Genomic DNA, 14,821 nt, shown 5'->3' with positions numbered 1-14,821 from the left:
GCGAGGTCTGTCGGTGTCATATAAGGAATCACTTTAGAGCACTAGGTTAGTACTGCTTGCCAAGGCAGCAGAGCAAACTCTTTGCAGCCTTTACCACATGCAGACCAAAGGATCTTGGATTTCACAGTCCCATCTGAGAGAGGAAGGAAATCAAGTTCAGGGAAATTGCTTTCTAGTTTTCATTACGGAGCTGAGGCAGGTCATGAGTCCCGGCCCGCAGGGCTGCTAACCACAGTAATTGCTGCGTGAAGTAAAAAAAACTCGTTCTCAACAGCCTGTAATGCACAAAACACCAAAAGCTGCAAACATTACAGCATGTCATTCCAGGAGGCAGCAGCAGAAAGGCTCAAACGCACCGCCAGTGGGCAAAGTCTGTAGGGCACCCGATAATTAGAGGTTGCTACAGGACAGTACCTCACAGATGTCCAGAAGTGGGCACGCCTCACCTAGGGCTCACTCCCTCTCCAGCACACCAAAACCCTGACCACCAACACCCTTTCCTGACTCTGTTTAGCATTTCAGCTCTCACCAAGGCCACTGAAAGCTGTCCACACCACAACAGAGACTACGCAGTTTCCCTTCTTTAAGTGTGGACAACCTCTGGCATTTCAGGGTAAGATGGTAAACATCACCATAGAACAGTCAACTTCTCCATTCAAAAGAAGGAAAAAAATCACTTTTCTTCCAAGTAACAATCAGAAGAAGTTCCGCAGCACACCACTAGATCAATACAGCATGACAGAGACAAGCGACAAGGAAACCAAGCTGCTCTCACGGCCAGCTGCCATGGAAGGGCAGGGCTCCACTCCCGCACCTCCTCCACGCTCCCACCCCATATGTTCCCACTGTTTTCCTTCCATTTCCCTGCCTGTCGCTGTACTCTGGCCTCAGGGGGAAGCCACTTCGAGAACTACCCCGACAGAAAATGCACCCCACCAAGAGCAGGGTACAGCTTCGTGCACAACAAGCTTCCAAGCTGGCCCTCGGGCAAGGTCTTGAAGGCTACCAGTTTCCCTGCAAATAAGAAGAAAAAGGATGGGCACTTGGGGTCCTGGGAGACAGGAGTGTGGAAAAACTCCTTTTGGCAACAGCTTTCTGTTAGGCAAGTTCGAAAGAGAAAACACCTAGCCTAGCCCATAAGATATCAAAACGAGGCACCCAAAATCTAAACACTGAGCTTTAATTTCTAATTTCAGAACTATCTCCTGTCCTACCATACAACTGGTCCCATCCATTTGCCACTTCTGATATTAAGCTGTCAGAAAGGTCGCTGTGGCCGGTGTTGCTCTCCCAACTTGCACCACAACAAAGCTCAGGGCTGGAAAGGCCTGGTTACATGAGCGCACATCTCCAGGGAGCCTGAACATACCCCTTTCCCACCGTCCCAATGCTCCTACACCAGTTCTCCAGCTGAACACGCCGATTTTCATGAACACTTACTGCTTTTCCTACCCTCAATATTCTGATTAACCTTCCACCCGTGAAGCTTTACCAAGGAGGGCATGCAAAAGGGCTCAGCTTCCACCCCAAGCTGCCAAAGCAGAGCTGTGCCAGGCTGCTGGTAACCTCCACCTGCTCCAGCCGTGCCAGCTGGAAACATCACTGCTCTCTGCCATCTCCACCTGCCAAAGGGTGCACAAGACAGATCACTGATAAGATTTAAAACATTCAAGCTCCTCGTGATCGGCAACCACCACAGAACAGAGTTTAAAGTAGAGGCTAGAGAACTCATAGCCAAGAGCACCCTAAAGGAAGGACTCGCAGAGCCTGACAGTGAAGGCAGCAGCAGGGCTCTGAGTAACCTGGCTGTTCAACCAGAGGCACTGCTTGCAAAAATGCATATCGAAGTGGTTTATAAGAAGTCTGAAAGTCTTCTGTGAAAAGGCAGTATTCCTTTCTCACTGCCATTACTCCTCTAATTTTAGTCAAAAACGTGGGTGCGGTACCACTGACAAGCAAATTCCCTTTGGAAGAGCGTCAGGGATGTAACGCTCCATCACGGACTTAGAGGGCAAGAGCAAGAAAGGGGAGCTCAGTGTTACTGCACAGAAGCAGCTTCCAACAAATAATACCTTTATAACCTGGAACGGTGAGATGCTTTCCTATTAATTTCCATCTTACAAGAAGCTCCTGTAATTTTCTGTTAAAAACTGAAGTGTCGGCTGCTGCCAAAGCGTTCCACCACCTCTGCAAATCCCAGTCATCGCAACAACCCGGCAGCTCTTCTGAGGAAATACCTAACCATACCTTAGGAGAACATGCTGATTTCATGGCTTATCTGGAGGTCAAAGACAGTGCATTATTGCTACTTTTTTATTATTTATTTAGGCTGTATTTTCAAAGAAAATAAATAAAAAATGTAAAATACAAATAAATGTAGAATTCTGAGTCAAAAGCAAACACATTCCTAATTATATTGGATTACATATCTCAAAATTTCTTCAGAAATCTGAAGGAGTAAAACTAAAACACACCATTTCTTGTTTGTGCCACAAACCTGTTTCGAAGAATCACTTCATTTATATCGTTTCATGAACATCTTATTTGTTTAAAATACTGAGTTCTCATTTACTTACACGTCTTTTTTTTTTAATCCCTCTGTATTGCTACCAAGAGAAACTCGCAATCTCTCAACCATCCCTAATGATTAAAAGACAATTTCTGCATAAGCAATGGCCAAATCACATCAGCCTCAGAGACCAATGAGTGAAAGACTCAAGGTCCAACTCACAGAGCTGTAACGCTGAAAGACAAAAATACATATCGTAGCACAGATTCAGGGACTAATTCAAAATTGAATTATTGCCAGTATTTACAAAAAAAAAAAAAATATGCATTCACATCTAGGAAAAGTACACATCCCTGCACTTACCCAAACATCTATCAAATTATCTTCTCCTTCTAAACTCGCAAACTGAAACAGTAGTATCATGAACATATCATACTCATCAAAACAAGATGCTATTTCTGGAACTTGATAACAATTTGCATGTCAACACTTAATTATTTGATTACTGATCATTATCCATAAACATTACCAGCTGCTGGGGTTTGAGAAATGCAGTTGGGAGGACAGACTACACAAATAAAAGATACATTTCCAAAATTTAAAAGAGAAATCTCAATCAATGGGTTGGTTTGATTTGCAAAAGAAGTAGGATAAAATCAAAACCAGTAAAACCAGGAAAATGTAATTAAAAAAAAAAAAAAAAGGTCAGCAAGAAGCAACTTCTTCTGTCCAGCTTGTTTTAACAATAAAAGGTAATAAATCAATTCTACAACTGTTTCAAAATTTGTAATATATTTAATCTCTTGACTTTTGTGGATGTGCAACTTGCAAATAGAAAAGGGTGAGCTGATCCCAGCGTCTTCTTGTGAGCTCAGTGATTTTGGCAGAATTGCTTCTGAAGATACAGCAGAGTTCCCTTGGACTCCTCACTGTCCTAGCTATCAAGAAACAGATGGTATTGGTGACCAGGGTTAAAGGTTTCCTTTTCTTCATTGCCCCAACTACATTCTCTATAGAACAGAAGACAGACTAAAATTTTTCAATATTTTATAATCACAAGCTGAGTAATTATATTTATAATAAGTAAATTTATATTTACAAGTACAGGTTATATTTTATAATTAAGGTGAGTCAGTTCAACATCTTGTCCTTCAGAAACGGAACTGTTTATGTTCATGTCCATAAACCTCTAAGATTATTAGGAGTGAACACTCAAAGACATATGCAGCTTCCCAGTCACCTCTCCCAAAACAAACATCAGGAGCTTCCAAGACTGCAACCACCAAATAAATGCCCTGAGAACATGAGCCACAAGCTAAGAGTCACTGCTATACTACCACCCTGACACAAAGAGCTCCAAACCTCCACTGGGCCTCCTGCTCCTTTTTTTAAGCCATGCATACTGCTGTAAGTCTGTCAAACTAAGCCCATCTCTTTCTTGCCTTCACGAGCAAGAGGGTCAAAGCTCACAGAGATGAAGTCTTGCAGTAGTTTCCTCCCAATTCTGCTCTGCTCCTACAGCAACATGCAGTCTGACCATAATCAGATTAATCTAAGTAAAGCAGAGAAAGTCAACACATTTAAAATATTAATCAATGCTCACTTGTCGATATTATCAATTATGTACACATTAATCAACATACTAACATCTTTAGGAGTTCACAAAACCAGAAATACTTTGTTTTCTACAAATGAGGACTGTTTACCTTCCCCAATAAGGAAAACCAAACCACCAATTTGTCATTTGCAATTTTTCCTGCCTAAAACTTCAGGCAGAGTACCACTGAGTTCTTTTAATTTGTCTCTCTCCTGCTGTCTTCTTTTCTGAGCAGACAGTGAAAAGAAAAAAAAAAAACACTAAACTGCTTTTAACATCATTGAAAAGAGAGTTTATTAAGGAAGTTCAAAAACAAATTGAGTTCAAACTCCACTGAGTATTGGCTATTGCTAGATGTAATGTGTAATGATTTCCTTTGTTCTTCGTTCCTAATAATCTCTACCACTTGAATAGCTTTTGAATGAGCAATGATACAGCATCTTTATAGATCAATATTTCTTCCCAGTTATTACTTTTGAGTGATAAAAATTAATTGTGAGCACTGTTGTATACAGAAAATTAGAGTTGCCTTCCTCGCACATACTGCCTTACTCTCACCTACATTTAGGAAGTAGAGAGATAAAATTCAATCAGTCAATGCTATCTTGAAATATCCTTCTGGAACACAAGTCCTATGAGGAGCGGCTGAGGGAACTGGAATTTAGTCTGGAGAAGAGGAGGCTCAGGGGAGACCTTATTGCTCTCTACAACTACCTGAAAGGAAGCTGTGGGGAGCTGGGTGTCGGCCTCTTCTCACAGAAAACCAGTGATAGGGCTAGAGGGAATGGCCTCAAGTTGTGCCAGGGGAGGTTCAGGTTGGAAATGAGGAGACATTTCTTCTCAGGAAGAGCAGTCAGGCATTGGGACGGGTTGCCCAGGGAGGTGGTGGAGTCACCGTCCCTGGGGGTGTTCAAGGAAAGGTTGGACGTGGTGCTTAGGGACATGGTTTAGTGGGTGACGTTGGTGGTAAGGGGATGGCTGGACCAGATGAATTTTGGAGGTCTTTTCCAGCCTTAATGAGTCTATGATTCTACCACATCCTTCTGCAATTATTTGCTGTGTATTTTTTGTTAATAAAAGGCAAGAGTATTTCCTCCACTGAAGTCGTGATTTAGAACACAAGATTAATACCTCAAGTGGTACAGAAAGAGAGAAGTAGAATTTGCGCATTTGGCTTTATTTAGCACTGCAAAAAAAGTTGTGGGTACTTTTTTTTTTTTTTTTTAATATTTCCACCTAGGAATAAAACGTATTCATGGCATTTTAAAAACAAGCTGAATAATATAACGATACTGTTTCTTGGTCAAATTGAAGAAAAAAAATAATGAAATTCGACATAGCTTATCTTGTAATATAGCACAACTTACTGGTAAGAAAAGAAAAATAAATTCAGATTTTGTTCCAACCTAAAATCTCAAAATCAGATTTTCTATTATTCTCCAGCAAGGCTGATGAGCAGCACCTAAAACCTAGAGGAACGTGTCAACACTTAGTTAGGACCCATGAAGCTACATTACCATCAAAGACCTCTTGAGACATATCCCAAGAGCAAGAATCGCAGCCATTACAGCCAAAATATCGTGCTTTCTAGCACCAGCTCAGCCTCTGCCAAAGCCACCTTTGTCCCGTGCCCCCCTGCATCCCCTGTATGAGTAAAAGCCCTCATCACCAGCTTCAGCTTTTTCTCCATGGGAGCAGCTTTAGTTTCACTGCTGTCCCAGAATTTAGAGTTAGTTTAGTGATGACAGGTTAAATTTTTCCACAGATCGCACCATATTTAATATCACCATCCAGTTACTACAAAAACATCATAGAAGTGTTTAATGCTGTATCTCTTACTTAAAGTCAATAGTATTTTAGAGATATTTAGAAGACGTAAAAGGCCATCCACAGACATTTGGAAAGACTAAGTTACGTCAAAATTTTTAAACGACACCCTCACAGAACAAGAACACTTCTATTTCACATTACACTGCTGATGCAAATAGAAGCAAAGAAAAAAAAAAGAGAAAAATTATTATTTGATATTGATAAACTACTCTAACAACGCCTGACAGTGTAAAATGTTTCTACAAAGAGAGCTGCACGTTCCCAAACAGCTTGCTGCATGAGAAGGGGTAAAGCAGGATAATGGTACCCTACTTAAGTTTCACTTTCTTTAAGAATATTTTGTGGACATCCAAGAGTTTGAACTGGGCAAGGGAGCACTCCTAACACTATTATTACACAGCGATCTAAACAGAGCAGAAAGTGCAAAATACATATTAATAACACATACACAAAAAAAAATCAGCAGTAAAATATGATTTATTGCTAAGTGAAAGGCCATTCCCTCCAGCTGCTGGTAAGAAGAGGGGAACATACAGGGCAGAATTGTCCCAGACCTGTGCAGTCACAGAAGGGAAGCCCCGCTGCTTAGGAACAGCTCCCTGTGGACTCGGGGAGACACCCACATGTTACCTAAAGCCCCCTCTCTGCCTTCTGCTTTGAGAAGTGGGAAAAGACACCAGCACCAGGCCAGTCAGGCCACTTCGCCACTGCTCCAGAAACACCTTTGTCCGGTCGGGTTTGTCTGCTGCTGACTTCAGCCCTCCTTCTCTCCCAAGCCACCTCACACTCCTCCCGTGCCCTTCCCTCCCCTTACACTTAGCCTTCTGTGTAGTTATCCCCCGCTCCTTAGACTTCATAATGAGCCACGTTTTTGTACCAGTGTGTGATTTACAATTTTACCACTTGCTCTGCCTACGAGTCACAAAACAAGGATCGGCAGCCAAACACTGTGCAGGCAGACTTTGAATAAAACACACGGCGACGAGGACAGGCCACCAGGTCAGGGCAACTCCAGAAAAGCACCCGTGAGAGGGCTGCTGCAGCTGGGAGGCCCAGCAGGAGCCCTCCTGCCCCCCAAGGCCTTCCTGCCCTGCTCCTTCTGCCCGAGCTGTGGCTGCAGCGTGGCTCCATGGCACAGCCCCGGCCCCTCGGCAAGGGCCGAGCTGCTGCCCCGTGTCTCAGGGGAAGGAAGGGCTGAGAGCCGGGGCAGATTAGCCCGGAGAAGAGAAGGCTCGTTGGATCTCATAAAAGCACACAAACACCCGAGCAGAAGGCGTAAAGCAGGCAGAGGCGGGCTCTCGGCGGCGCCTTACGGCCAGCCCGGCCCCACCACCCAGCACAACCCCCATGAAATCATTCGGCGGCCAGCCCCTGCCCGTCCCCCGCTCCCCCCGGCCCCCCCCGGGCTCCTACACCCGCCCCCAGCCCGGGGCCGAGGGGCTGGAGGCTCCCCCCGGGGCCGGGCCGCCCACCTCCGCCAGCAGCTCCTCCCGCTGCCGCCGCCGCTGCTCCTTGAGCGCCGCCAGGCTCGCCTCGCTCTGCCAGCCCGACGCCATTTCGGGCCCCCGCGGAGCCGGGCCGGGCGGGAGGCGGGCACTGTGCGGCGGAACGGGAACCGGGCAACGGCGGGGCCCCGCCCGGCGATGGAGCGAGCAGCGCCCCGCACGGGTCGGCCCCGGGCACGCAGCGCAGCGCCTGAGCCCCGCGGCGGGGTTGGGAGCACGGGACCTGCAGGGGTCGGGTCCTGGACCCCGCCGGCCTTCAGCCGCGGCACCTTCAGGCTCGGGGTGGTTTTCCCCGGGGTTTTACACGGCTGGGGAGCTGAGCTTCGCCACCGCTGCTCTCTCACCCCTCCATCAATAGGAAAGGGGAGAAAATACAATGGAAAGAGCTCAAGGGTTGAGATAAGGACAGGGAGATCTCTCAGTAAGTGTCATCACAGGCAAAAGAGACTCAGAATAGGGAGATTACTAAAATTTATTACCTATTAATAACAAGCTAGAGCAGTGAGAACTCAAACCACCTTCCCACCATCCAACTTCTTCTACCTCCTCCCCCCAAGTGGCACAGGGCAATGGGAGCTGCGGTCAGTCCCTGACGCTTCATCTCCGCCGCTCCTTCACGGTCACTCCCTGCCCCTGCTCCCCGTGGGGTCCCTCCCACGGGATGCCGTCCTTCCCGAACTGAGCCTGGGGGGCTGCCCACAGGCTGCAGCTCTTGAAGAACTGCTCCCACACGGCTCCGTACCACGGGGTCCAACCCCCAGGAGCAAACTGCTCCAGCACGGGTCCCCCACGGGCGGCAGCTCCCACCAGACCCCCTGCTCCTGCGTGGGCTCCTCTCCATGGGCTGCAGCTCCGGCCCGGGGCCTGCTCCTGCGGGGGCTCTCCATGGGCCGCAGCCTCCTCCAGGCCACATCCACCTGCTCCACCGGGGGCTCCTCCACGGGCTGCAGCATGGAGATCTGCTCCATGGTGGACCCGTGGGCTGCAGGGGGACAGCCTGCTCCACCAGGGGCCTCTCCACGGGCCGCAGGGGAACTTGTGCTGCGTGCCTGGAGCACCTCCTGCCCTCCTGCTACACTCACCGTGGGGGCTGCAGGGCTGCTTCTCTCTCAGCTCTCACCCCTTTCTCCCAGCTGCTGTAGCACAGCAGATTTTCCCTTCCTTCAATCTGCTCTCCCAGAGGCCCAACCAGCGCCGCTCATGGCTCATGGAGCCCTCTGGAGCTGTCTCTGATCTGACCTGGGCCAGCTCCTGGGCTCTTCTCACAGAGGCCACCCCTGCAGTCCTCCTACTACCGAAACCTTGCCACATAAGCCCAATACAGCATTATACCAGAGAAAGGTCCCAGCAAACAGCACATCATGGTACACGTAACTCAGCGAGTGCCTGTGCTGCTTGGCTCACTGGCCCATGAGCATGGAGCATGGAAATACTGAACTGCAGACTGAATGTTGGCCTCCCTGCTGGGCCAAAATAGCCTCACGTCAGCCCTGGTTGCCTCATCTGGACCAGGATTCGTAAGAACTGAACAAGGGGAAACCGTGGCCTGACTGACTCTCATGTGCCCCCGTGCTACCCAGTTCTTGGTGCTCCAGATTGCCCCCACAGCTCTGCACAAGGACCTGGCAGTTCAGAGCCTCTGGGCTAGCATTTGGCTTCAGTACCTGACAGGTTGGCAGCTGCTTGCAATGTGCCTGTATGAGGGAGGGAAATTAAAAAAGGCGCTTACAAGTTGCAGTTGGCCAACAATATTTGACAGGGCTGGTATATCTCAGGTGAAACAAACATGCATCCAAGACATAATTTCTTTGGGATGAGATCAGAGTATTATTAATGTGTGCCTGACACCAAATGTGTTCACAGTTGCCAAGTAATAACGTTATTTAGGTAAAGGTCTGAGCAAAGCATTTGGGTAATTTGTTAGCTATTTGCATTGGACAATATGTTTTCAAAGTGATAACAGTAATTTAATCATCATCTTTGTGGTGGTATTAAATGCATAAATTGCATTTGCATCTTTATGCTGTGTTTGATTTATGCTGTGACAGCTAACAACATCTCAAGAAAAACTGTCATAGATCACCCCTAGGTAGAGAATGATAACTGATAGAGCTTCATAAGCATTGTTTGGCAAAGTGGTACAAGAACCCCGTCTGGGGAGCCACTTACAAAGGAAACAGATGGATACAAAAGACATTCCAGCAGGATTGGCAAATGCCATGCTCAGTCCATAGCTATCTGCAGCCAAGTACGCTGGTTGCGAGAGGAGAAGCAAGGAAAGTGTATGTTTGGCTCAGTAAGGAAAGCCTCTTCTTTGACCATGATGTGCTCTTTTTACAGCCAAACTGGTTTCTCTCCCTCGCAACTCCAGACAACCTCAGAGCAGGTCAGGTGCGTGCTCCATAATTCACTCCACGCAGTCAGACATATTTACCAAATAGATTTATATTGAAGCTAAACAGCAAGTTGATAGCCCATGAGTTGATCTGACTAGTTTTGACTGAATCAGTTTAGGAGGTACTTGGAAGAGCTGCAGGAGAAAAGAAAGCCTGGTAACTGACAGAAATGTGGTTAGCAACAGTTGTGGACAATTTCTTCATCCAGGAGCAATAGTGAGAGCAGGGAATGTGTGTTCTACAGTAGAAGGTCACAGACAAAGAGAACTAAAAGCAGTGTGTGAGCTTCTGCAGTATTTGTTGTTATTCTTGATACCCCTAATCCTCCACATCATTAATAAAGCAGCACTGTAACTTTTCATTTAAATCCAAGTTTCCCCTACTCCCAATTTTAGAAGAGAAACTATGATATAAAGGCACTCAGGAATCTCAAAATCTGAAGAACAATTAAAGATATTTTACAAATGTGATCATTCTGCTTTTGGTTTGTTCAAGAGACGACTTTAATTCCGAGGTCAGACATTAGGAAAAGGATAACATAATATAATCTCATTTCCTCTCCTCATCCAAGGAAAGGATTTTTTTCAGAGGAAGCAAGCGAAAAATGAAACTTCAGTCTGATTTCTTTCAAGATATTACTGTCTGAGGACTTCTCACATATTCAGAAATCTCCAGTTCTTGGTACATCACTTCTAATGGTCAGCAGGGCACCTCTGCTCAGTCATCTCATTCCCACTGCCAAAATTAAGCACGCTAATAAAACAATAATGTTGTGGAGATACTGGTCTTTGCTGAACTCCTACAGGGAGGTGCTGACCTTGCAGAGTGAATTAATTTCCTATTTAATGGCGTATTTTACGCTTTCCCTGAAAGAAGCTGATGACTCTTCAACTGACCTGCTTTATAAACCTTCATACTGCTAACTTTCACTGCTTGCCTTCAGTGCTCTGATATTTTATTTTGATGTGAAAAAGGCTGAAAAAATCCTCTCTGCTCAGTGCGATCCTGTACAGTTTCCTTTAAGTGAAAGGCAATGGCTCAATAGGGAAAAGAGGCTCTTTACTTTGAGAATATGGAATTTTTTTCTGCAGTGTTGGAGAAGCTGCAAGCACATGGGTAAATCTAGCTTACAGTTAGAGAGAATTTCTTATCTTAATTTTAACAAAACATTTTGAAGTGTTCATATTAAAGAAGCACAGCATTCAGTAGGATGCTGGGTAGAGGACAGAGGGAGTACACCTTAGTCAAAATGGTCTGAGTTTCAGTTAATTCTCATTCTGCTCATTTTTTAAACCATCTGGTTGCCACTGGTACTGCTGAGCAGTCATTTAGATTTGATTCTGAAGGATCACATAGACCAGGATGGGAATTTTCAATGGTTTGTCTAATAAAAGTGGCAGTTCCTTGAGAAATTATGGGGGGGGGGGGGGGGGGGGGAAGACACAGTTATGGGAAAATGCGTATTTCTTTTATAGAAATTTCATGATGTCTCCTCAGCAGAATATTAAAGTTACTGTGTCTAAATTCAGTGTCATAAAATGATGTAACACCTTGCCCAAAAATCAATGCAATGCAGTAGCCATGCCTGGGTTATTAGTTGTTTATGCCTGAATTCTGCAGTGAGGTCCCAAATCGAAAACCAAGACAACTTTCTACTGTCCGTCAAAAAGAGTGTTCTGGGCAGCAGCAAAAGAGCTCCGTGACACTGAGGATCCTGACAGCCTGCTTCAGGAATAGGAGCTGGGTTTACAACGAAAATGAAGGAGACTGGTGAATCGAAGAATGATTCACCCTTTGTTCCATATTCAATAGCAAACCATGTGGGGTCTGCCCCTAAGCAGCAGTTACTTTGTTAATTTGCTCAGCTATGTTGAAAACAAGTGATCTCTTCAAATATAGTTCAGCAGACTGGGGGTGAGGTTTACAAACACATCGCCTTTCTCTCTCCCCACCCCAGCTTCATGACTGTAATAATGAGAATTGTTCATCTGGCAAATTCTCTAGTGACACCTACTAGCTAATAAATGTTTTGTGAGGAAGCTGTATCAGTTCAAAATGCATTGTTACACATGCAAAATGATAACATGTTCAGTTCATTTCTTGCTTTTTTTTTTTTAATCATTAGAGACTTTGAAAACAAAGGCTATTATCAGTTGGCAAGCACAGAGCAGAGATAACACCTGTCCTGTCCTTTCTTTATTGAGTCTGATAACACATCTTCTTAAAAATCATTTATTTGAAGGAAATGGAGAGGCCTTTTCTATGCCTGCTCAACTTGGAGAGGTCCAGCAGTGCCCATGACAGGGAGCTTCAAGTCAGCTACTTCCAAAACAAGACATACATACTGTCTCAGACCACCTGGCTGGGGCAGAAATGAAAGCCTCGGTGCTTTGGGGTTTCAGACCAATGCAACAACTCAAACAACCTTAAGCAGAGCTTCAGTGCAGTGCAATGGGTTTGTCTGTTCTGTTTTTAAAGTGAGATTGAAGTATATCTTTGCTTTCTAAAGCCAGGCCAGTTGCATAAGGCAGCTTGTAGCCCAGTCCCCCAGGCAGTTGTATCAGGCCGATAGTTACAAGAGCAAGAACACCTTAAGCTGGTATTACAGACACCCTGTACTGAGAAATCACAGCCTTTGGCTGCTCCTGCTGTTTCCTTATCATCAGCCACCTTCCAGAGACCTTGGGGCTGGCTGTCCTTTTCTCCTGCAGTGCTTTTGCTCATTCCAATGCACACTCATGTGGCCAGCACCCAAAAAAGAAAAGGAAGTTGGTGCCACACTCCTGGTTGGACTCAGGGTGTAGAGTATTTATTGTAGGGGAGTCTCCTCCTTTCATTGCAATAGAGAATCAGAAAACAGGTGGGGATTGGGGAATGTCTTTCTCTAATGAGATGGTGAACACTCCTGAAAAAAACACTGAGACCAGTGAGGTCGTGCTCCATGGAAAGGGCTCCGAGTACTACAGCACCGTAACGAAAATTGTAAAGAGAGTTTGACTGCCACCGAGAGTGCCTGTAATTGCCTCTTTTGGCAGCTACTTGAACAATTTGCTTCTCTTCAATTTTCACCCCACAATTCCTGAAATTGCTTTTCATTTTTCTTTATTTTACAGTACTGTGTTAAGAGGGAAGGGTAATTTCATACTCAACCCTTGCCTCAGCCCTTGACCCAGAAATAGCTGTATATATCGAGTAATTCCTCTAACTCAAAGCATATGGGTAAACTTCGTGATCAGCATTGCTTCATTAAAAGGAATGGATGTGAATGCATTGCACTGCAGATCACTTTCTAATTTATATCCTTGCCACATACAGCCTGAGACCCAAGTGCACAATAAGTAAGCATGTCTTTTTACTATCTTCTTCATAGCATTGCCTCAGAAAGATGGGTTAAAGATCTTTTATAGTAAAAACAAGAAACAAAATTCAAGCCCATTTTTTAAAACGTGCCTCCTGTACACTGACACAAGAACTATTCATGCAAAGAAAGGTTCGGCTTTAATGAACAGTATGGTAAATCACTGCTTTCGCTGAACGTGTTTGCAATGCAGAATAAGGTGACATGGGCTAGAGATATCTTAATATGCAACTCATCTCTTTTCATTTAATTTTCATTGAATGCAGACAATGTGATGCTCTGACTCCCTTAGAAATTTTGTTTCTCCATTGTAGGCTTAGGTGAATCTGGATGAGAAGGAGACTGTGTTACTTTGTGAGGAAGCAGAGGGAAAAATACTGCACTGAAGTTTTCCACTGGTCCGCATAAGCATGAAACCAAGTAAAGTCCAGGGACAGGACTCACATTCCTCTCAGATTTTGAGTACCAACAGAAGATCTGGCTGCACTTAGCCAGAAAATAGGGACCATTTCCTCTCTGACAGTAACATCACAAGGTGACCAGGCTTTCTGTGACCTCCACCTTGGATGTTTGCAGTAGGCACTGCTTTTAGGCCCACATGTAATGTTACAAGTTGCAGGTGACAGCCCTCTCTTGCCAGTGCCATTGAAGCTCTTGAACCAAACTGCCTTCCACAATGTTGTGGTTTAGCCCGGCTGGCAGCCAAACACCACGCAGCCGTTCGCTCACCCTCCCCCCTCCCTCTCCGGGATGGGGGAGAGAAACGGGAAAGTGAAGTCTGTGAGTTGAGATAAAGACAGTTTATTAAGACAGGGAAAAGAATAACAACAATAATAATAATAATAATAGTATTAATAGTAATAATGTGTACGAAACAAGTGATGCACAATGCAATTGCTCACCACCCGCTGACCGATGCCCAGCCTATCCCCGAGCAGCCGGCCCCCCCCCCCACCCCGGCTAGCCACCCCTATATATTGTTCAGCATGACGTCAGATGGTATGGAATACCCCTTTGGCCAGTTTGGGTCAGCTGTCCTGGGTCTGTCCCCTCCCAGCTCCTGCTGCATCCCTAGCCTGCTCGCTAGCAGGACAGAGCGAGAAGCTGAAAAGTCCTTGGCTTGGTGTAAGCACTGCTCTACAACAATTAAAACATCAGCATGTTATCAGCGCTCTTCTCGTTCTAATCCAAAACATAGCACCGGGCCAGCTACTAGGAGGAAAATTAACTCTGTCCTACCTGAAACCAGGACACACAACTAGATGCCTTTTAATGTGCCATCTAAGGCACTGTCTGCAAATCCCAGTATCACATAGGCCAGAGTACGGAGCTTTGTTACTGGAGAAGAGTAATTCATTTTGATTAAAGAAGACATTGGACTAGTTGGAGGATTCAAAAATAACTCTTAGAGATCATAATAGGGATGCTAGTTTCCAGTGTCTTTGCAGTAATTTAACTTCAAGGCAATTTGAGAGAAGGTAATTTGAAGGAAGACAGGGAACCAAACAATTGGGCCAGATGAAATATACCCTCTCATTCTGCTGCCCTGGTGAGAGGCAGTGATGAACTCTAAATAAAACATCCTCTGATTGTCCGTCCTTAAAATATGAGATGCAGGGTGAGGTA

The 14,821-nt window shown here is 45.4% G+C and overlaps 1 protein-coding gene across 1 annotated transcript in view; it reads right to left on the bottom strand.

The window, feature by feature from the left end:
- CWF19L2 (CWF19 like cell cycle control factor 2) overlaps positions 1-7,560 on the bottom strand; it is a 69,728-nt gene extending 62,168 nt beyond the window's left edge. The window contains 1 exon segment of the mRNA XM_040544123.1: positions 7,409-7,560. Within this exon segment, the coding sequence (XP_040400057.1) occupies positions 7,409-7,492 (84 nt within the window). The 5' untranslated portion in view covers positions 7,493-7,560.
- Positions 7,561-14,821: the final 7,261 nt, after the last annotated feature.

This window comes from Cygnus olor, chromosome 1, assembly GCF_009769625.2.
Source record: "Cygnus olor isolate bCygOlo1 chromosome 1, bCygOlo1.pri.v2, whole genome shotgun sequence".
NCBI classification, from domain to species: Eukaryota; Metazoa; Chordata; class Aves; order Anseriformes; family Anatidae; genus Cygnus; species Cygnus olor.
This window is presented reverse-complemented; position numbering and strand designations above follow the sequence as displayed.